This window comes from Dendrobium catenatum, unplaced genomic scaffold (assembly GCF_001605985.2).
Source record: "Dendrobium catenatum unplaced genomic scaffold, ASM160598v2 fragScaff_scaffold_1022, whole genome shotgun sequence".
Classification (NCBI taxonomy): Eukaryota; Viridiplantae; Streptophyta; class Magnoliopsida; order Asparagales; family Orchidaceae; genus Dendrobium; species Dendrobium catenatum.
The window spans coordinates 2,352,233-2,374,355 of NW_021319484.1; the positions used below are offsets into that span (position 1 = coordinate 2,352,233).

The 22,123-nt window shown below is 34.5% G+C and overlaps 2 protein-coding genes and 1 long non-coding RNA gene across 14 annotated transcripts; 1 reads left to right on the forward strand and 2 right to left on the reverse strand.

Moving 5' to 3' along the window:
* Positions 1 to 1,752: 1,752 nt before the first annotated feature.
* On the forward strand, positions 1,753 to 15,152 carry LOC110107697 (DAR GTPase 2, mitochondrial). Of its 9 annotated transcripts, none has more exons than XR_003701833.1 (10): positions 1,753 to 2,021; positions 4,004 to 4,108; positions 4,626 to 4,703; positions 4,920 to 5,073; positions 5,224 to 5,294; positions 6,686 to 6,782; positions 7,436 to 7,635; positions 8,215 to 8,641; positions 9,875 to 10,137; positions 14,604 to 15,152. XR_003701833.1 is itself a non-coding variant. In XM_020838035.2 (8 exons), the coding sequence occupies exons 1-8, from the start codon at positions 1,854 to 1,856 to the stop codon at positions 8,476 to 8,478; spliced, it is 1,137 nt and encodes a 378-aa protein (XP_020693694.1). In that variant the 5' UTR covers positions 1,753 to 1,853; the 3' UTR covers positions 8,479 to 9,868. The 9 variants fall into 9 exon arrangements, 1 of the variants encoding a protein (XP_020693694.1); XR_002304382.2 differs by lacking the exon at positions 14,604 to 15,152 and adding an exon at positions 13,682 to 14,527; XR_003701835.1 differs by lacking the exon at positions 9,875 to 10,137 and having other exon boundaries at positions 14,599 to 15,152.
* Positions 10,913 to 12,508, reverse strand: LOC110107698. Its single transcript, XR_002304388.2, has 2 exons — positions 11,528 to 12,508; positions 10,913 to 11,367 (listed from the first exon to the last, which is right to left on the reverse strand). It is a non-coding gene; the product is annotated as an uncharacterized LOC110107698 (long non-coding RNA).
* A 136-nt stretch (positions 15,153 to 15,288) lies between the features above and the next one.
* On the reverse strand, positions 15,289 to 21,611 carry LOC110107691 (uric acid degradation bifunctional protein TTL). 4 transcript variants are annotated; one of them, XM_020838028.2, is made up of 6 exons: positions 21,396 to 21,611; positions 21,245 to 21,318; positions 21,088 to 21,145; positions 20,882 to 20,983; positions 18,270 to 18,420; positions 15,289 to 15,940 (listed from the first exon to the last, which is right to left on the reverse strand). In XM_020838028.2, exons 1-6 carry the CDS (start codon positions 21,531 to 21,533, stop codon positions 15,561 to 15,563), a joined length of 903 nt encoding a protein of 300 aa, XP_020693687.1. In that variant the 5' UTR covers positions 21,534 to 21,611; the 3' UTR covers positions 15,289 to 15,560. The 4 variants fall into 4 exon arrangements, with proteins under 4 accessions (XP_020693687.1, XP_020693685.1, XP_020693684.1 ...); XM_020838026.2 differs by having other exon boundaries at positions 15,289 to 16,015; XM_020838025.2 differs by having other exon boundaries at positions 15,289 to 16,024.
* Positions 21,612 to 22,123: the final 512 nt, after the last annotated feature.

A 22,123-nucleotide genomic window follows, 5' to 3' on the forward strand; every position in this document is an offset into this window, starting at 1 on the left:
ATCTCTTTATGTTATTTAGTAAGTGTAAAACGATGAGTTTTTTTATTACAATCTACTTGTTTGAAGGTATGTGCTATAGAAGTAAATCTGATCTTCAATTTGTCATACAGGGGTGGCCCATCATGAATAATGTTCAGTTTGCTGTTGTTGTTTCAAATAAAAAAAATCATAGTAGCTTGACTACAACACAATTAGTATGCATAAATTTCAAGTATTTGATATGTAATTAAGATCCCACAAGGTTGACTTAGGATCTGATAGCAGCTTTGTCTGCACTTTTGAAAAAATAAATATTTATCATATGTCTTGTTCACATGTGATTGGTTGTGTTGCCACACTTAGGTAAATTCATCTTCTGTATGCCATAGAGTAGTATACTTTGGGGAACTTCAGACAAACATACTCAGATCAATTTCACGTAATTCCTGATAGAGAACATTAGGTTTGTCACGATCCTATATTTGGATTGTACCTTTTACACACAGCTTCATGAATCTAAAGAGGAACTTAGTAACATATGTAGATACTTATGGTTAGAAAATAAAATGTCCTCTCACAGGTTATTGATATAATATTCATTTTTAGAATGTACACATTAAATTCTTTTGTTGTCTACCTTCATATGCAAATATCAGAGTATATGATCCATCTCTTCCGTACATACATGCATGTAACATCTGAATATCTTATTAGCCCTAACTTGTTGCTTAAGCAATTTGTCAGAACACCTTGACATACACTCATGCATTCATCTGCTAAACCACGAGGCTTCTCATTATCCAGCCAATACATTGTGTAGAATATAAGGTAAGGTAAAGCTGATAGCTACTTCAAAAAAATAAACTAGCTACTAGAGAAACTACACTCAACGTCCACCTCCAATGCTATAACAACCCCCCTTAAATAGTTGAAGTTCAACTATGCAAATCACCTCAAATTTCCCTCTCAACAACATCCACTAAAGGTATCCACAAAAAAGCCTAACAACAACCTCAGTATCCAATCTTGCTTTCCCTAAGCACGATAACCCATCACTCTCACTCTACAACTCCGCACGAATGTCAATATGCTAGTATGTTAAGCTGATTTGACAATAAATTGGTAATGCACTATTATTAAAAATATATAAAATCTTCTCTTCATTATAGAAGCATAAATACAAATACAAAAACACCATTATTAAGTCAGTTTAATAGCTATAAATTAATATAAAGTTTAGTTTTTTTAAAAAATAATAATCAATATAAGTTGTTCGTGCAATGAGCGACTTAAATTAAATTTATATTTTTATGTTATTTAGTAAGTGTAAAACGATGAGTTTTTTTATTACAATCTACTTGTTTGAAGGTATGTGCTATAGAAGTAAATCTGATCTTCAATTTGTCATACAGGGGTGGCCCATCATGAATAATGTTCAGTTTGCTGTTGTTGTTTCAAATAAAAAAAATCATAGTAGCTTGCCTACAACACAATTAGTATGCATAAATTTCAAGTATTTGATATGTAATTAAGATCCCACAAGGTTACTTAGGATCTGATAGCAGCTTTGTCTGCACTTTTGAAAAAATAAATATTTATCATATTTAATAGAAAAATTAAAAAAAAAAAAAAAAAAAAAGCCTTAGCCTTAGTTTAAAAATTTGCCCCTCCACTTTGGCGTTCCAGCTTTCCAAAATCTCCGGAAGAGCTTCAAGCTCTTATTTTAATCTCCTATATTCCCACCAATAAAAAAAAAAAAAAAAAAAAAGCCTTAGCCTTAGTTTAAAAATTTGCCCCTCCACTTTGGCGTTCCAGCTTTCCAAAATCTCCGGAAGAGCTTCAAGCTCTTATTTTAATCTCCTATATTCCCACCAATGACAGTGATCAGTTCCTTCTCGAAGCGCCTGGGCTCAGTAGTGAAGGAGATTGGGCAAAAGCAAGGATTCGGGGGCTGGTACGGGCCGCATATGGCTGCTGCTGATCGTGCGATCCGGGAGAGGATCTCTATGGTTGATCTCGTTGTAGAGGTGCGAGATGCGAGGGTATGATCTCTCCCCTCGTAGATTTATCTGGCTATCTGCATCATTTTTTTCCTGACTCCGTTGTTGAATGATTGTTTTGAGTTGTTTGTTCATTGCTGCTAGAAGCCTTAATCATTGCTTACAAGGCATTTGATGAAATTCCTGAACGTCTGAAACCATTTGTTCTTCTTCATTTGAAATAGATGATTTATTTTGAAAACGATGAAGAATTATTTTTCATTTGCTTTCAGAAGTATTTAGTGGTCAATATACTAGCATTTGATTGCGGTTTGTTGTCTTTGGGCTCTTTTATTTTTTTTTCTCTGATCGCACAAGAGGCTATAAAGATCTATTGCTAAGGTTTAAACAATTTCAATTGTGCTTTCACTGACGGGCGGCTTGGCCATTAGTGTTGTAGATGCTTCTCTAGAAAGTAATTTTGTTGATTGGGTTGCATTTAGAAATATGGCTTGGTGTGATGTAAATATGAAATTTTATAGTAAACTAAACGCTCAACAGCTTAACATATGTTATATTCATCTTGCAATTCAAATAATGGTTATTTTCAATCTCTAGGGGCAGAAAAAATACTTTTTGAATTACCTAGAATAACCTTTTAATGCCATATCTTGGTTAGGAAGTTGCATAGAAATCTGTTTGATTAAGGTTTCGTTTGGGACAGATTTCTTATTGCTTTTTAAAGTAGCTTTCTAATACAAAAATGGTTAGTTCTAAAAATTTTTTAACTAAAAAATTGTTTTAGAAAACAATAAGAAAGCTTTCACAAACGAAGCTTAAGTTGGGCGCCTATGAAACCTTTTTTGTAATGTTGGACGATAGTTGAATGCTACAGTTTCAGGTCATGGTCCTTTATTTGGTGCTTTCAAAAGAATGAAAGTTTGATGAATGCTATCACAAGAGTGTTAAAGAAAGTTAATTGCTAAAATGGAGGATGTTTATGATGTTTTGGTTTTAATCAGTGATAATTTGTCCACTGGTTATTGAGAACTTTCAAAACATGAGGTTTACTCTATTGGCACAATATATTTTTAAAATTTATTTGTAGCACAATAAAAATTGTGGTTTTGGATGCTAACATGGAAATAATTGTTCACTATAGTAGTAATGATGCTTGAGAAGATATTAGTGTAGTCGATTAGGATATCATAATGGGTGGAAGGGTTGTATTTGTCCTTTTCCTTTCATGCATTGATAAATCAAAGTTGATGATCTCAATCAGGGAACAACTTTAGATTGATCTTCCTACAAAAAGTTGATGTACTTATGTTTCACAGATTAAGATTTCATTAGCTATTAGATATGCTACAAAGGCACAAGATAATCTTGGCTATATTTTGTGCTTCATCACAACGATGCTTGGTCACCAACTCAGGGCATGTATTGCCATTGATTCTCTAATAGGAGGAAAATGCAACTCTTGCAAAGGTAGTTTATAGTGAGTTTAGGACCCTAGAATGTTTTACATATAAAAAATTGTAGAAGTGAGGGCACTCGACTCAAAATATAATTGTTAACCCACACACTGAAAACATGCGAAAAGGGACAGAAATGACGATCCAAGTGATGGCCGGCGGGCGCGATACGTCACTTAAAGGGTCAAACGACCCCCGATCGCCAAACAGACTGCTCTATTACGATCGGGGCATCAAATTCACCTAAATGAAACCACCTCGCAGTCAAAAAGAGAGAATATGGTCAAAATTGGCAGCTAACACTCGAAATTAATGACCTTGAGGAAGACTACAATACATTCCTCTTTTTTTTTTTTACTATCAGATAAAGTTCTCTTCGCTCCATTGAAGTAATTGTGATGTTGATTGTCTTCCCGAAGATGCGTCCTAGCTTTTTTATGTTTAGCAACTATCTGACAAAATAGTTCTTCATGTTTAGTTCTTTCAACTTACACATTTTTGGCTGGCTTTTGGTCTTCTCATTTTTGCTTTGATGTTTATACATGTAATTAATATGTAACTTATGTGCAGATCCCCATTGCATCTGCTTTTGAATCAGCTAGGCATGATATACATTCCAGTAAGCATATGATTATTCTAAACAAGATGGATCTAGCAGATTGCTCTCGTACAGAGGTATACTTATTATTTTGGGTTATAATTATGATCCGCTAATTTAATGTTTATCTACAATTTTAAAGTTCGCATTATAAGATTGGAATAGTTCTTGCCATGCTTTTAGCTGAGGTTGGTAGAAAGTGACATGCATCATGACCATGCGATTTGCAAGTGCATCTCTTACATTTGCAAAGTTTGCCCATGTCAAATATACAACAACAACAACAAAATCAAGCCTTAGTCTCACTACATGAGCTCAACTACATGAATCCTTTTTCTGTATTGTGTCATGTTAAAAGTCAATTTCTCATTTAAATCTAATAAAGAAAGATCATTTCTAATATTTTCTAACGAAGTCTTTTTAGGTCTACCTCTACCTTTCTTAATATAAGTCAAATCTAATACCTCTACTTTTCTAACCGGGTCATCGGAAGGCCGTCGTTTTATGTGACCAAACCGTCTAAAACTTTGCAAATAGGAGTGGATCATGTCAAATATCGTTATCTTAATTCTTGTATGGGTGTATAATCTATAGGAGTGGACCATGCATTTTCAGAAGCAGAATCATATCTGTCTTGGAGTGAATTCCCACAACAATGATAGTATCAAGCAGGTAAAAACAATTTTTTTTATTTTCTAGCAGCTAAAGTTTTATGAGCAGATTGTTAAAGATGAAGTACGCCTTGTTAAACTCTCATGTTTTCCATTTTGAATCTTGTTCTAATTTGGAAAGATAGAACCAAATTGAACTGATTTCTTCAATGTATAATAGGTTCTCCATAATTAAAAGAATGCCGGGATGTCTTAATTATGTGCTTGTTTAATGCAGCTGTTAAATGTTGTAAAGAAAAGAACTAAGGACTTGAAAGTTGATGATATAAAGGATACTGCAACTGCAACAGTATTATTGGTCGGGATTCCAAATGTGGGAAAATCAGCCATTGCCAATTCTATGCATCTCATTGGCAGGATAGATGCAGCAGGTATCGGTCAATCTTGCTCTATTTCATGACAGGCTTAAATAAATGGGGTATCTCTCGATCTTTATAACTGGGAAAAACTTATATTATATTTTTAAGCCATATTCTTCTTTTAGTTAGATGGTAACTCTTTTGATGGCTTCTGTTTTGAAGAGAAAGGAAAATTGAAGCACGCAGTGGTGAGTCCACAGCCTGGAGAGACTAGAGACATTAGTAGTTATAAGGTACGAGGCTTTTAGCTTCTGTCATTTATCCCATCTACAGCATCGCTAAGTTTTTACAGCAATCTCAATACTTTAGATGCCATTATTGGAACTCATTAGTTCTCTTTTTATTCTGATACTGTAAAAGAGTTGATTTCAGTAAGTGCAAAATATGATTCAACTCTGATACTGTTAAGGAGTTAATTTCAGTATGTGCCAGATTCGATATGATTGAATTTGGTGAAAGTAACATTTCAGCAGGTATTAATGCTGTTTCTCTATATTTCCACCATTCAGGAAATGTGATCTCAAAGAATTATTTCAAAAAATCATGTATTATACTCATTCCGGTTCTTCTCTTTTATTTAAACTATTCTCAATAATATTGAAGTATTGTAATATTGCACTATATTGGTTGCTACTTCATCTTTTTCCTACTGTTTTTCGTTGGTCGGTGTACTAACATCTTGGTATTTTTTGTGGCCAATAGTTAAAACATTAAAGCGCAATGATCCTGCTATTGTGGACAAATTTTGCAGAAAACCATAAACACGTTTTAATAAATGGAATGTCAAAATTATATGCAGTTTAACAAAAGAAAATAGGCTTAGCAACGATTTAATGACTAATATGTTTAGACCAGCCCCTAGTGGACCGGTTCAGCCGGCCCCATCTAAGGGGCTAGTTTATGTTTACAACAAGAGGGACGGCGGCAAGAGGGAGGGGGAGAGGGAGAGAGATGGGGTGGGATCCACTTGATTTCAAATTCAAATTTGGAGTCAAAGGAGGGGGTGGCATGGGCCTTTAGGTCTTTTTGTCTTATTGTTTTAATTGTATGCCTTAAGTATGGGAGGGAGAATTAGGGTTAGGGTTATGTTTTGATTATTATGTTATTGTGAGGGTTCTTCTTGGTGCATGGGCTCTAGACTCATCTAGAGATTGGGAGAAATGATCCTCCTCTCAAATTGAGGATCAATTGTATATTTGTTTCGTTGTTTTTGTTAGTTCTCTCTTTTGCAATCCAATTACAATTTGGAGAGTTTTTCCACCAGATTTATTGTGATTCTATTGCTGTTTTTCTCTATTCCTATTAGAATTTACTTGAAATACTCAAGTTTTTCCTATCATAATAATCCTCCCAACTCATTGTCTCTCCCGCCTCCTAGCTTGCTAATGATTTTCTTGTTGATGTTCCCATATATTCTTGTGTACCTGATATGTTACTGTGGTTACCATTAAAAGTATTCCCCTAAACAAATATTTGACAAAAAAAAGTTTCATGCAAATTTGTAAATGCTAGTGTGCTAAGAGTTTGATCATAGAAATAGGCTTAGCAACTGTTCAAAAGAACTATCCCATGTGACACTTTGCTATTATTCTCCTCGGTAATCAGGTTGTCCGCTTTTCTCCAGATTGCCAGCCATCCCAACATATATGTATTTGACACGCCAGGTGTTCTGTCTGCTGAAATTGCTGATGCTGACTCTGGTTCCAAGCTTGCCTTGACAGGTTTGTTGCTTCGTACCTATGATGCGCCGACACTTCTACTGACAGAGGCATGTAATGTCCGACACGGCATGCGTCTGACACGTATCAGACACGCCGAAAATGTGTCCGATTAAAAATATTAAATACAGACATGCGTATCTTTAATATTTTATGAATTTTTTTAAAATATAATTTTTTGTATTTAATTTTTTTTACTTATTTAAAATATAAAAACTAAATTTCTTATTTCCTATCTATAACACCAAATCAATTGCCCACACTTAATACCCTATTCATCGAATATTCTCATTTTCATTTCACTTTAGCAGTGAAGGTATTTTCATCTCCTCTCTTGATGACTGATAAACGACATCGACGCCCGACTCTCGACATCATAATATTAATCATTTTAAGCACAAATTATATTTAAATGACTTATTTTTTCTAAATTATTTTTAAAATTATACTTATTTAATTTTTATACAACATTTTTAAAATATAAAAACTATAATGTCGTGTCCAACCCTTGTCCGTGTCTTATATTTTCAATAATTGATGTGTGTCATGTGTCCATGTCACCGTGTCCGTGTCTGTGCATCATAGCTTCGTACACTTTGTTAATATTACTCAGCAAATTTAACTCAGTTGATGCATTCATCTATCCTGTGTTTCAGGTGCCATCAAGGATTCACTGATAGGTGAATGTAATCTTGCTCGGTTTTTATTAGCTGTCCTCAGCTCTTCAGATGTATATAAACGCTGGGAGGGCCTGAAATGTGCATGTGATCAGATGTTGTCATCAGACACCCAAGCCGGAAAGCTTGTTGGTTCTGACCAAAAGAGAAGAAGGCGGTATGATTCAGATCATACACAGGTCAGCTTTAAAGGCACTTTTATTTAACTTTCAAGTTGAAAATTTACAATTTTAAGAATAAAAGATTCTAAATTTTGGATCTGTATAGATTGGCTATAGCTTTATGTGAAAGTAGTTGTAGAGATGTGATGGGAAAAAATATATATATATTTTTTTTAATTATGTGGCTATTAAAGATTTAGGCTTCGTTTATGATAGTTTTTTTTTTTTTACTATTCCTTAAAAAAGCTTTCTAGTAAAAATAAAATAAAATTTTTATACTAAAAAGCTGCTTTAAGAAGCAGTAAAAAAGCCAAGCTATATTCTCTTTTGAGAAAGTCAGATAATTATTTTCTTACAACTAGCACACTCTATAGTTATATCCATATAGAGTTATGGCTATTGCCTGAAAAGCAAACTATGAAAGAAAAGAACTACCCTAAATAAACTTTGTGGAATGCCCACTTACTATAGTCTGTTTCAGATGTTAAATTTAAGTGAGAGTTTAAAATGAGAAACTTAAAAGATAGTCCCCAAATCTAAAAAATTAGCAAGCTTTCACAAAATCGCTATGTCTAAAACATAATCAAATGTGTACAGGATTTCATTGTCAAAAATGTACGCCAAACACTTTTCAAGTGCATCTCATCATCTAAGCTGCATCTAGAAAAAGAAGAAGAAATGGAGAGATTCATTGATGCTGCGTTTACTGCATTATGCGAACCTTTAAGAATCTTAAATGAATCAGAAGAAAACAGAGATAATGCTGTTGCTTTGAAGTTACTTAATCTTTATCGAACTGGAAGGCTTGGTCGTTATACCTTAGATCTCGTTCCAAGAAATGCTCAAGTCTCCCTTGACTAACAAAAGGGGTTCTCCTGGCATATAACATTGACAAGATCAAGAATTTACATTATTTCAGAGGTTTATCATGGAAACTTGACTTGGAGAGATGGATGAGTATTTACATTCTACATGATACTGGGTCCATTTGGATATACTCAACTCCTCTTGTGGCAGTATTTGGGTAAGCTTTAACTCAGGTTTTATAACCATTCTCCTTCGTCGGTAGTATCCTTTCAAGTAATTTGTTAGATGAGAAATTAGCTTCTTGTTGAATTTCAGCAGTGCTTGTTTTTTATGTAAATAACATGTGGTGCGTAGTTTTGGCACTTTGTAGTAAGCTGTGTCAACTAGTCACTTACTAGCTTTTTTATTTGATATGTGCTAGGATAAGGACTTTTGTTATTGGATGGTGGAGACTCACAACTGCTGAGGGTAGGGGTATGCAGAGCCCAGTGAAGGCCCATAGTTTAGATTTCTAAAGCAATTGAAGGATTCTCACTGTCCTAGATCTTTCCCATGCCCAAACATTTCTCTTCAATTTCAAGTTTCTCGGATGATGATGATGTTTCCTTTATGATACCTTTAGATTCAACTACGTTGTGTTTAAGCACTTTGCTTTTTTTTTTTCCTTTTATTCTGATTAAAAAATAAGATTTGTTCAGAGAATACTTTTTTATTCTCATCATGAATACTTTTTTTTTTTCATATAAACCTTTTTTAAGAATAGTTTCATTATTTTTCTTATGATTATTTCTAAAATTATGGTTTCATAAATATACTATGGCCTCGTTTGTTTCAGCTTTATTATGCCGTTTCCAATTCAAACCGCAAAAACATTTAGGTAAGTACTGTTTGTCTACATGCCTTTTCTATAATACATCTTCCTATTATTCCATAATTCCGCCGGTCTGAAAAGGGAAAAAATTCCGCTTACTCCGTCTAGACGAGCTTATGCAAAAAGAGCGCATGAATCAAACGAGGCCTATATTAGTTTCTTTATCTCATGTCATGATTGTTCTATAGGTTTAATGTTTGTTGTCAAGTACCTAACGGAACCTTCACTTTTCTCATCCTGGGTTTGGAACCCAACAATGATGGTGGAAGATACGATTAAAGAGTCACCTTAGATGATTTGGTCACATAAAACATCATTGTTCTGATAACCCTGTTAGTATAGTAGATGTATTAAATTCAGCCTATGTTAAGAAAGGTAGAGGTAGACCTAAAAAGACTTAATTAAAAAGTATTAAAAATGATATTTTCATTATATTTAAATGAGAATTTAACTTTTAATAGGAGACAAGGGAGAAAAACATCTTGTAGCCGAACCCACTGTGGGATAAAGGCTTGTCATTGTTGTTGTCTTTTTAACCTCAATTTCTGAGCATTGTTTTTTGGTTTTCTGGTTTTCCAGTGCAACTTAGTTTATCTAATTTGGGGTTGTAAGTATTTTGATGGTATCTCAAAGGCACTACAGCTCAGAGAAGTTTGAATCTTCGTGAATGAATTTCACAATAAGGAGCACATGTTGACATGATCTGAGGCTACAAACAGGGCATTTATGGCAGATTGATTCAAATAGCAGCATTGGTGAGGCCGCTATCCATGTATCTAGTTCAGCCACTTCTACACCATTAGGCCTCAATTTGATCTTATTTTGGGGATCGTTACCTACATGTAAGTTTGCTTTTGTCTCCAACTTAGGTAGACTTGGTCCAATAGGGGAATGGTTCAATCCTTTTAAATTCTCTGAAGGTATTACTCTTTTTGGTTTGTGATATGTTTATGTTCTTTTTTTTTTTGATGAACTTCTCGTCTGTTTGTTGCACATACATGAAAGGTTTGGAGTAGCTCCAATGGAAGATAAGATTTGAGAGAGTCGCCTTAAATGGTTTGGTCACATAAAACGGCGGCCTTCTGATGACCCGGTTAGGAAGCAGATGCATTAGATTTGGCTTATGTTAAGAAAGGTAGTGGTATCCCTAAAAAAAACTTGGTTAGAAAATATTAAAAATGATCTTTATTTATTAGATTTAAATGAGAATTTGAATCTTAATATGACACAATAGAGAAAAAAGATTCATGTAGTTGACCTTACGTAGTGGGATAAAGGCTTCATGTTGTTGTTGCTGCTTGATTTTATTGCTGCATGAGTTTTTGTCGTTGTTGTTCATTTTTTGTCCTATGTTTTGTGTTCCAACATAGTTGCTTATATGCCTGCGCCATTTGTCCACATCCTATCCGGTGGTATGCTAAAGCTTAATATCTGCTCTTTGTTCCTGATTTAGCCTTTTCCTCTAATTCTGAATGTTTTTTATTGCTCAGAGATTTACATCTCTTTACATGCTAAATACTTGTACAAGGTTGTGCTTTTGTTCTACCAAGTTAAACATTTGCACAAGGTTGTACTTCTCACTTAATTGAATTACTTCTTTACTTTGTACTTCTTAGATACTGTTAAGTAACAATATATTCCCTTGGATTCAACCATAGTAAAAGAACAAGGAGAAGAATGGATCAAGAACTTAGAAGACCAAGCTAAAAACAATAATGCAAATATTATAGTTCATCTTCGAAGAAGAAGAAATAAAAGAAGTTCAGAAAACAGCTGCAAAGACTGAGTTTCCGTTTGGGACGGCTTTTTTAATGCTTCATAAAAAAGCTTATGTAGACCTCCATATGGTTGTAATTGGATTTTTGGGAAATGAAACTCTGCTTCTTTTATTTTCTTCTTTATGAACTTGAGTCCACAACTACTCCAATGGTGTCTTAACCTTCTTAATTCATCAAGAATTATACCAAATTAGTGCTCTTGTTGATTCCTGCCTTCCTGTCCATTCTATTCCGTCCACTGCTTTGCTAGTAGGAACAATGGACTGCAACCTGTCACTGCAATTCCTTATCAATCTGCATTTTACGAAACCATCAGGTTCTCCATTCCCATTGTTTTGGTGAATTCTTGTTGATTTCTCATACTATAAACAGCCTTCTGTTTAAGTTTAAACGCTTCGGAAGAGACAGATCCATTTACAAAGCAATCAATAAAAATACAAGAGACGGAACTTACGATCTCAATCGCGCTTTCCTTCTCTAATTGATCCCACATCCTCTGCCTTCGATCCGATCGACTAAATCTCGCACGGCTACTTCCTGTTCGTCACCACACCCACACCCTCTGCCTTGGAATCGATCATGCGAATCCCACACGAACAACTAGGCCGGCTAATCTTCCGTCGTGCCAACCCTAGATCTCACGCCTCCGCCTCCGCCTCCGCCTCCTTACGTGTGAAGCCTAGCCGAATCCGACCAAGCATCCAGGTTTCCGACTCCTGTGCCGAATCCGACCTCCCGCACGAGAACGGATAAGCCCACGCTCTAGTCCGCTGTCCCTGTTCGCACTCAAGAAGCCCTCCGATTCCGCCCCTTCGCATTTAATCCGACTACCTGCACTTCTGCTTGCCTTCGTGATTACCTTTTACCAAAACCTGTACATTAGCTGTGCCTTCACTCGCACATGAACGCTTTGCCTTCACTCGCACATGAACTTGCCTGCGTGAACTACCCAGATAGATCTGGGCCGGGATATTCCAAGTAGATAAATCTGAAATGTAAATTGCTTACCTTTGTGTCGCATATGCATGACAATTTCAATTGATCATATGGTTCGTCATTTTAACAACAAATAAAGTAAATAGATGGTTATTTGTCAATTTGAAGACCCGCACTTTCAATCTTTGATCTTGACGGATGGTTTTAAAATTCGAAGATCCCGCACTGTTAATCTTTGATCTGGGCATAAAAATTTTGAAATTGAAGAGTTCACGCAGTCGAATTTCGTTGTTAACGGGATGATTTCTAATTCTAAGACAATTAGTTGTCGATCTTTTATCCGCGGGTCGTTCCAACCTCCCCCTGCAGCGAGGGGATATCAGGAGGCTACCAAAATTTCTCGGAAGGCTGCATGAAATTCCTTTTGGAGCCATTGGAGAGGAATTTTGAGATGTTTAAATTTATTTTTAATAATTAATTTTAAAATAAGTTGATATTAAATCATTTAATAAATTGCTTAAATCCAAAATAAAAAATACATATAGTAAATTAATTAAAAAATAAGAGTATAATTCATTTGATTGATTAATTCAGAAATAACATTAAAATTTAATTAACCAAGCCATTTAAAAATAATTAATTTATTTTAATTAATTAAAATCTTAATGTAATTAAATTCATTAATTAATTTAAAAATAATTTGAAATTAAGAGAAAGAGAGGATAGAGAAATTTAAAACTTGATTTTAGGCGACTTCGCATCATTTTCATCTGTCAGCCCAATTGGAAAGCTTGTTCATCTCGTGGTAAATCATATTATGCCAATCTTAATTTTCAAAAATACGTAATTTTTTAGAGAATTTTTTTATTAAAATTTTATTTTCGTTAGTGAAAAATGCAAATAACTTTGCACTAGTAAAATTTTCACCGCGTAACTTTTTATATATTATAGATATTAAAATTATGTACATTTTGAATATTTTCTAAAAAATTTACAATTGGGATTTTGAATTTTTTTTTTATTGAATAGAAAATTATTTGATGTTGAAAAATAGTAGTGTGGTACAATAAAAGTCTTAAAACATCATTTTACACAATTCCTAATAATTTGGTATTTTTTGAAGATGTACATTCTTGCCTAGTAGGATTTTCTCTTTTTTACCGTTATACAACACTATGTAATTCTGATACATGCTCAACTAGTCTTTAATTGATATAATGTGATGATATATATGCATATGTGCTTAAATTATATCTGCTGGGAGTTATAAGGGTTTGAAATTCTCTGAGATTTTATCTGTGTTAGGAATTGCAGGGAACTATAAGGGTCATAATCCTTTGAGATTCTGTCTGAGATAAAAATATGTGATATGTTATGGTGCTATAAGCACACAAAAAAAAGAGTCATAAGAAGCCAGTATCCTTTGAGGTTCTGTTTGGGTCCAAAAAATGTGATATGAAATTCAATTTATTTATTTGTTTAGTATTTTTATTAAAATCAGAAAATAACTGTTATGCATTTATTACATCTTTTAATATAGTGATTTATTTAAATTGCATTATTTTTAAATATTTAGCAAAATTTTTGATAAAATAATATTTGCAAATTTAAATTGTTTTGTGTGGCTTGCTGAGCTATTTTAGCTCACTATAATTTTACTTATGGTTTTTAGGATTCGGGAAGGGGAATGAGATTGTAGACTAGCGGTTCATGATCAGATCTTAAATTACATGTATTTTGCTATTTTGATTTTTGTACAATCATAACTAGTTAAATTTCAGCTATGTAGCTTTTGTATGTAACCATGTACTATAGTGTAGACATTTATTTTGATAAAATAAAAGAAACCTGTTGGATAAGTTTGTTTTCAATATTTGGATGTTTTATTAACTCTGTAATTTGTGATTTATTTCAATAAATATTGGCAAAAAATCTTAAATAACTTCAAAATTAGATCTTGGGATTTATCTGTCACAGCTCAACACGATAGGACTTGTCATGATGGGATTAAGTTGTGACACTTTCCGGTGGTAGCCACTTCCCTCTCTTTGCACACTCGTTCCTCCAGTGGAAGCTAACTTCCCATGCACATGCCTACTCCATCTCTTATTCTCTAGTGCAGCCTTATTGTTGTCCATTGTCCTCTAAGATATTTCTTCGACGCCTTCACATTGTGGTTCATGGTTGCACGCACTTTTATGCACCTTTTCATGCTTATAACATTACTTATAAAAAGTAAATTTTATTTTGTTCTCTTTGCAAGACATTAAATTTTTATGACTTTATAAACTTCAATAATATTTAGCTATTGTTACTATTTAAAAATATACATCTTTTTTTTGCTAACAATCATTTATACCTCCTCATTTCTTCACTAAGTTTTCTTATAAATGTGCGATTTGCTTGTAGATATTCCTAAACTCATACAACAATTATCCAAATATCCTAAAATCTGGACTCTCAGGCCTCCTATTGATGCGGCTTTGGCCTGTCTTTCACTTAAGATTATTTTTAGCATGTTATTTTGTGTGTTTTCCTAAACCCTATGTTTGAATAATGCTAAAATCATATATTTTTACTTATGGCTAGAGAAGGCTTGTTGGGATGGATTGAAGGAGCCTGAACTTTGACCATTGGAGGTAATCTCAAGAAAGGGAGAAATTATTCTGTGCAAAGGCTGGACGTAGAACGTCATCCGGAAACCTATCAGGATGTGTCATGTTAGCGGTAACGAGCAGTACTGAGCTGCGGTACATAACAATGGGGTGATATGACGCACTCTAGTTTGTCTTCAAATAAAGTTCGGCATCCACACAGAATAACTAATCCAAAAAAGACAAGGTTTGTTGCAGTACCCCAAGATGAAGCGCCTAATAATTGCTGCTTTTCTGCAACCATTGACAGTATACTGCAATAATGACAGGAAGTCATAGATCCGTTTCCTACAGGGAATTAAAATTCTTTTTTATCAAAATGCTGCTATTACTTCATATCAAAAATGTCTGCACATGTGAAAAAGCATGTGTAAGCAGGTTCTGTTGTTTGATTACTGTGACGACTTGAAGCAGAATGTGTAAATTGAGTGTGTCAAGTGATTTAACTGACAATTTTTCTTGAAAGATACTGCCAAAATTTTGTGATTAGTAGTCTCTCCTACATTAAATTTAAAAAAAAAAAAAAAAACTGCTAAAGCCATGTATCATATAAAAATCTAAACAGAAACTCTTTTGCAAAAACTATATGCAAGTGAACTTTCTGTCAACAAAGCATGCACATATGTAAGATGATAGTTCCGGTATCTTTTCATTGGACGTGTAAGCATATAGTTTAGGGTTTAAGTGACAAATTTTTACACAACCAAAAGCAATGCCCACATTAAAGTTAGTTTTACTTGAATTCATCTTCATGATTTCAGGACCATAAGCAATTGAAACATAGTAATTATTGCTGTTACAAGCATGCCTCTCAAGCAAAATCCTCTACTTCCACACCCCACAGTTTCCAAATTATTTTTATAGTTACTTCCCTTATACAAACGACTTCTTCCCCTCTTAACTACCACGATATGTGGAAAAAGAAAAGGGTGAAAGCAGCAATGGAACATGAAAATGCTCAGATTTCTGTGATTCCCTGATCTCAAACACAATACTGACGTAAGGGAAGAAGCCAGATGGGTTATAAATACCAGTATTGAAGCTCATTCTATAAAATCCAGGCTCGACGTCATCAGTTATGGCCATTAGAGGACTGGTGCGACCTTCGGAATTTGTGATTGATGAGCCATGTAATACCCAGCTTCTTGAATCTCTTTCAGCAATTGAAGGAGAACTCTGAGCTCCTTTCCACATCTCCAATCGAACTTCGAGGCCTGATGCTGGAGAGCCACGAGCAGTGTCCAGAACATGTGTGGTGATGGGAGGGCGAGTGCGACCTGCAGTTACAGTGGGTTTTTCTGAAAGAACCTTAGCAACAGCCATAAGATGCCCTCCAATTACGCCTATACGATCTTTTTGAACTAATCAAATCCACAGTTAGAGATTAATAAATGAAAAACAATTGGAATATTAAATTTGTGATAAAGCAGTAGAGCTTATGATTTTATTTTATTTTTAAAAGATTTACATATATACCACTCTATACTATTCTATTTACATATTTAATTGCTAAAACTTTAATATTACATACATACGATCCATAGTTCAGTTTCATATCAAATATGAGTGTTATAAATGAAATAGATGAGTGGTAGGAAGGAAATATGAGTGTCATATTTGATATTAAAATAACATAGGGTGATATGTAATATTAAAATTTTGGGTATTAGAAATGTAAATAGGATGGTATAAAGTGGTATGTAGTAAATTTCCCTTCTTTTATTTTTATTTTTTTGCTCTTGTTACAGCTCGTGTAACAAGAAAGCAAGAAGCTTTACCATGGTGAAGCGTGCATTCAGGAAAGGAAAGCAATAAAGATGAAGACACCATGAAGCTGGCTGAATTTGTCAAATTCATACTAAGAAAGAAAGAAAGAAAATGGGAAAATAGAAGCCAAGTCTCAGGGATGGAAATAAATGTGGCGTATAGACCAAAAAAACGGTCTAGTGAAAGAGTTGGCCTCAGAGAGTCTCCAAAGAATTTTCAAGAGGCCACAATTTGATAGCAATGATAAAAGCAAGAAGAAGAAACTGATTTACACCACAGCACAAGAATAACTTGCATGGAATAATGAAATGCAGAACGGTACATCGCAATAAGCCTCTATCCAGCTGTTTATACCACTCCCACAGACCATTTCAAGCAATAAAAGTTTATTGAAGCTGAAAAACGATGTTGCAAGCCAAAATTATTCTTATAAGTATTTGAAGTTGCATTTTTCAACTGCCAGATCAATATACTACAAGAAAAGTATATAGAATCTATGGCATTCTAAAAAGTCACATAGCAAGTACCATCATTCACATTCTACCTATATGAGGAGGTTTTTTCATCTAAGATCATCTACAACTGAACTGCATATCACTGTATGCCGTCCGACATTTGTTACATTCGAACTCCAAATCTCACACTAAAATTCGGTAGGTAAACAGTGCGATGCCAAAAATTGGTTTGCAAAATTTGCCGAAGATGAGAGTGAAAGAGGAGAAAAGCACATAAAAGAGGAGAGAGATTGTTACTTTCACAGGAAGCACAGAAAGAAGAAAGAAATGCAGTTCTACTGGAGATGACTTATGGCATTTCGATGTTTTACTATATTTTAGAGTGGAAAATGAATTTTTCCGTTGGAGTTTCCTTAGGAAGGAAACGTAATAGCTGTAGGTCTTCAATGTTGCTCATTTTTTTCTAAACTATACTATACGGTGATAAAACAAATGTCCTGGCTCCTTGTCCTGACTGAAATTGAGTAGACAGTAAGACAATCAATCTGGGTAAGTAAGTATGGATAGTTTCATTTCTCATAGAAAATCTAACAAAATCAGCCATACTGCTACAAAGCAATACTTATCCGAAACGCACCAAAAGCGTTGCTCGTGAACTTAAAATAATAAAATGGGAAGATTTATTCAAAGTCTGATGGTCAACAAGCTTCCTATACTCGATTCAAAATTCAAATATTTATTTAACCAGGAGGTTAATCACTAAACTGTACCCTCTTTTCAAAAATAATGAAAAATCAAACACAGCTGTCCATGAAAGCTTGATCAAAAAATTGAGAACCATGTTTTTTTTGTTTTGCAGGCGATAAGGACAAGATTCATTTGGCAAAGGCCAATGAATTATATCAGTCTTACTTCAAAAATATTTTTCATAAAATTTAAAAAGCTCTAAAGTATTTCTCTGAACATAAAATAATGATATAGAAAAACCTATAAAAATAAGTCTGATTAACAACAATGACTTCCCATTTAAAAGGTCAAAGTTCCAGGCTTGGTGAAATATTGAGGCTAGCTGCTAAACTATATGAAGAAGAAAAATGAAACAAAGCACAAGCCGTCCATGAAAACTTGATCAAAAAACCTGGGAGCCACGGTAGTTGAATAAGTTGAGAAAATCAAGCTGAGTGTAGTGAATGCATAAGAAGGTAGTAATAGTATTGAGATACTGTAGAACCTAATTCATAAATGCAAAAAAGGAAGAAGACAACATATTTCAGTTGGGATACCTCCTTGTTATCAGAAAAAATAGGTATGCATAAAAATTGCAATTGATATAACCATTATCAGATATAAACAGAGCCATGCACTTAAACGACCTGGGCAATACCTTCATGTTTACCAGCAGATACTTGTGCTGTTTGTGAGGAGCTTGTTCTCAACTTAGAATCAAAAAGCTTTTTAAGGCGCAGCTCAATTATTTTCATCTCCTCCTCTGCTGCTGCCTCAAGCTCAACAATGGGCCTGTTGACAAAACGTCTCTGCCACACGGTACAAACAGTTAATAAATTGCATGAAAATTCTTAAAACTTTGGGAAAAAGCAACTCTCTGTCCCCTCACTATTTTTTGTACGGAGAAATGGAATTTAAAGGGTCTATTCGGTTTTGAAGGAATGTAAATATATTTTACTTCACAATTTCATATTAAGTGTTTTGTTCCGATGTAATTAATGGAAAATTGAATTTACTTTAGGAATGGAAAGATAAATTAGCCAACCATTGAAAGTACATCAAGGCCATTTGCGTCATCTACCAAAAATTGGACAAGGATGCAACAAAAAAATCTTCAAAGCCCAGAAATCAAAGGAACAGCATCTACTAAAAAAAATCTTAGAGAGAAGTGAAAAAGTAAGGACAACAAACCTCACATGGTGAATTTAAATCTTTGAAAACCAATTAGATTTAATTTGTGATTGGATATTCAGATAAAGATATTATTTCTGATCAAAGTATAACTGACACGCATTATGACTAGTAGACGAGATATGGATGATCATGTAGTAACTGTATTTGAAGAGTTCAAAATTTTAGAGGATGCGACTATTGAAAAGTTCTCAAGAATTCCTTGCATGCCCACAGACAACAAATTAAGAGGAAACCATCAGCAAGCAACACAAACCAATCAAGTAAGCTCGGAAATGTTAGAAAAAAAAAGAGCGGGATATAGTAATTGTCGCATTGTCACTATGATTGTGACGGTGATCAATCTGCTGCTACCGAACAAGAAAAAAGGTCTGTGCGGATAAACTCAACAAGAAGAAGAAATCTAGGCAGAGATAGAGGTGACCCAAAAGCTAAACCAAGGTATGACAAATATTAAATGCAGTGTGATATTAAAAAGTGTCATCACTATATTTCTAACATTCACATGAACTTTAGGAGGCAAACGACAATACAGTTGGAAATTAAGAAAAATAAAAAAAAGAAGGTGATTAATATAAAGGCCCAAAATCAAGAGGGTTTAGTAGAACACTATGAAGCAAGTCTCATAGTTCAAGGCTGAGAATATCATGACCTGTTTGCCTCAGTTCTATATTCAAGTGCTAAGTCTCCTTACATCCCAAAACAAGTCAAAGATAAACTGAAAAGATTTGCAAGTTTTTCTTCCTATTAATGAAATTTATATAAAGATGGCTCAATTAAAAATCGAAGGCTATAGAAACAAAGTCTACAAACTCAAAAAATCTTTCTATGGAATAAAACAAACTACATGGTCATAGTAACTCCATCTTCTTACAAATATGCTCTTTCTAGGAAGAATATGTGTGGAGCTGTTTTATTTATTTCCTTAAATGTTGACAATCAAATAATTATGGGGATAATTTAAAATTAATTGATGAATAAAGAATTTAAAGAGAGAGAGAGAGAGAGAGAGAGAGCATGCCTTGTGAAATGTAGATTTAAGAAGCAATATAATCCTCCAGCATAAAGGTGCATAGAAAGACGAAGGAAAATCATCTCTAAAAAGAACCACACAAGTTTGTTTTTTTTAATACATTTGGCGGGAAATTTTAAGTTGATCAAGATCATGTGGATCCCAATTTTGTAATAAAATTATTGGGAATTCTTCACAGACGCACAACAAGACCCACCATAGCCTATATTGTTGAGATAATTAGAAGATATAGAGGTAAGAATATCAATTTATCTATCATCTAGAAAAAGCAATCTTAAGTATATCCATGAGACAATAGTCCTTCAAATTCTTTATATAAAATAGAAATTGTTGGATTTGCAAAATAGTTTGTCTAGGTTCCTCAAATGAAAGAATGGGTACTTTAAGAAATATGGTCTCACTTAGCAATAGTGCTTTCACTTTGGAGTTCAAAACATCTCTTACCTTTTACAACTAGTGAAGCAAAATATATAGCTACAACAGTTCTACAAATCAACCCATTTGACCTAAAAGACTTCTTAAAAGGTGTAATCATCTGAAGATGAACCCACAAAGTATATTGCGACGACAATTCAATAACAAGGATACCCTAAAATCCAGCATTTCGAGGAAGATTCAAGCAAATCCATGTGTAGAATTCAGTTTCATTTTGTAGAAATCATCCTGAACTCATAGTTATTTTCATCTACCCATATGGGGTGAATGCTTTACTCAAATAACAAAGGTAATAGTAGCAAAGGTAATAGGCATGCAACCTAAAGAGTTTGTGCTGAGAAGGGTGGCGTTAAATAGCACAAGTTACCTTACTGGTTGATTTAGGAGGTTAGCCAAGAATTATTGTAATTAAGGGAAAAACATAATTTGGAAGATTTCAAAGAATATGCATGAATGAGGAAGAATTCATTCAAATTTCCAACTTAATCTTTTGAGCTAAAGTTGGCTTACTAAGCCATCAAATTTTCTTAATTTATAACTAGGCACTCAATCTACTTGCTGCAGAAGAACGAACTAGAAAACTGGTTCAAAAATCATACACATTATCTCACCTTCAACTCAGATAGAATTTCCGGCGAGCCCCTTCCAGAAGCGCATATAAGAAATACAAATCCAAATTTCTCCTTATACCGAGCATTCCACTCAATTAGTTCCTGCAAAACAAAAACAAAAAAATTATCATTCCAAGACGTACTTAATCAAAACCTAATAGAGTAATAATTAAAAGTATAAAATCCGGCAACAAAAAAAAGGGTACCTGCATGGTGGAACCACCAGAAGTCGCCATCGCAGCGGACTGCTCCTCCTTACTCCACCTGATCCGTCACGAACTCATTCACCCAATCAATCAAAAAATCATTTAATAAACAAAGAACAACAATCAAACAAATGAATGCAGAAGAAGGGATCGCAACTGTGATATCGGCTTCGAAGTGGCTCCGATTTCGGGATGGACGGCGAAGGCTTCAAGCCAACCCTTGACATCGACCTGGAGAGGGAAAAAGGGAGAGTAGGAAACCATTCGCAAGAAGAAAAACCGATTTAACCAGGAGAAGAAAGGACGACCTTATTGAACCAAATATCTCTCGCATATTGGACAGCGTGATCGAGATCGGCGAAGGGAGCAGCCGCGGCCATCTCTCTGGCAAGCTTGGTGCTCCCACTGCACCTCAGGAAATCCTTCTCCGTCCACTGTGGCTCCATTTTCTTGATTCCTCTCAGTTTCAACCCATCTCTGTGTCTACCGCCCGCTTTAACACTCGGTAGGAACTCTTTAGTATTATAAAATAGATAACATGTCTAGCATTATAAAATACTCAAATCTATGATTAATGAATGGGTTGATGGGGACTAGGGGTGCAACCGAGTCAAGCCGGCTCGGAAAGGGATTCGCGTACGAGGCAGCCGCTTGACTCGACTCGTTTCGTGAGACGATTTGAGCTCGACTCGAGCTCGAGCTTGATATTTGGCAGTCGTGCTCGACTCGAACACCCCCTGGCTCGAGCTCGATTCGACTCGTTTGCACCCCTAATTGAGACTCCATAAAATGAGCTCATGAAGATTCTCTAGATTCAAACCCTTCTCATCAAGGAATATAAGGTGTATTTTTATAAGTATGAGTTTTGAATACTAAGCTAAAATTTTTCAAGAAAAACAAAAAGAGATTTACATACATGCCATCATATACTTCTCTATTTATATATTTAACATCTAAAATTTTAATATTACATACATACCACCCATAATTTATTTTCATATCAATTATGAGTGGTAGAAATAAAATATATGAGTGG

What these genes read in the sequence shown, in the direction of transcription:
- LOC110107697 (XM_020838035.2), top strand. Translation starts at nt 1,854, where the DNA reads ATGACAGTGATCAGTTCCTTCTCGAAGCGCCTGGGCTCAGTAGTGAAG. An exon ending in ACAATGATAGTATCAAGCAG is followed by an intron (nt 4,704 to 4,919) that starts GTAAAAACAATT and finishes TGTTTAATGCAG; the next exon opens with CTGTTAAATGTTGTAAAGAA. An exon ending in TTCCAAGCTTGCCTTGACAG is followed by an intron (nt 6,783 to 7,435) that starts GTTTGTTGCTTC and finishes CCTGTGTTTCAG; the next exon opens with GTGCCATCAAGGATTCACTG.
- LOC110107691 (XM_020838025.2), bottom strand. Translation starts at nt 21,533, where the DNA reads ATGGAGCCACAGTGGACGGAGAAGGATTTCCTGAGGTGCAGTGGGAGC. An exon ending in ACTTCGAAGCCGATATCACA is followed by an intron (nt 21,146 to 21,244) that starts GTTGCGATCCCT and finishes GTGACGGATCAG; the next exon opens with GTGGAGTAAGGAGGAGCAGT. An exon ending in ATCTGCTGGTAAACATGAAG is followed by an intron (nt 16,025 to 18,269) that starts GTATTGCCCAGG and finishes GGATTTGATTAG; the next exon opens with TTCAAAAAGATCGTATAGGC.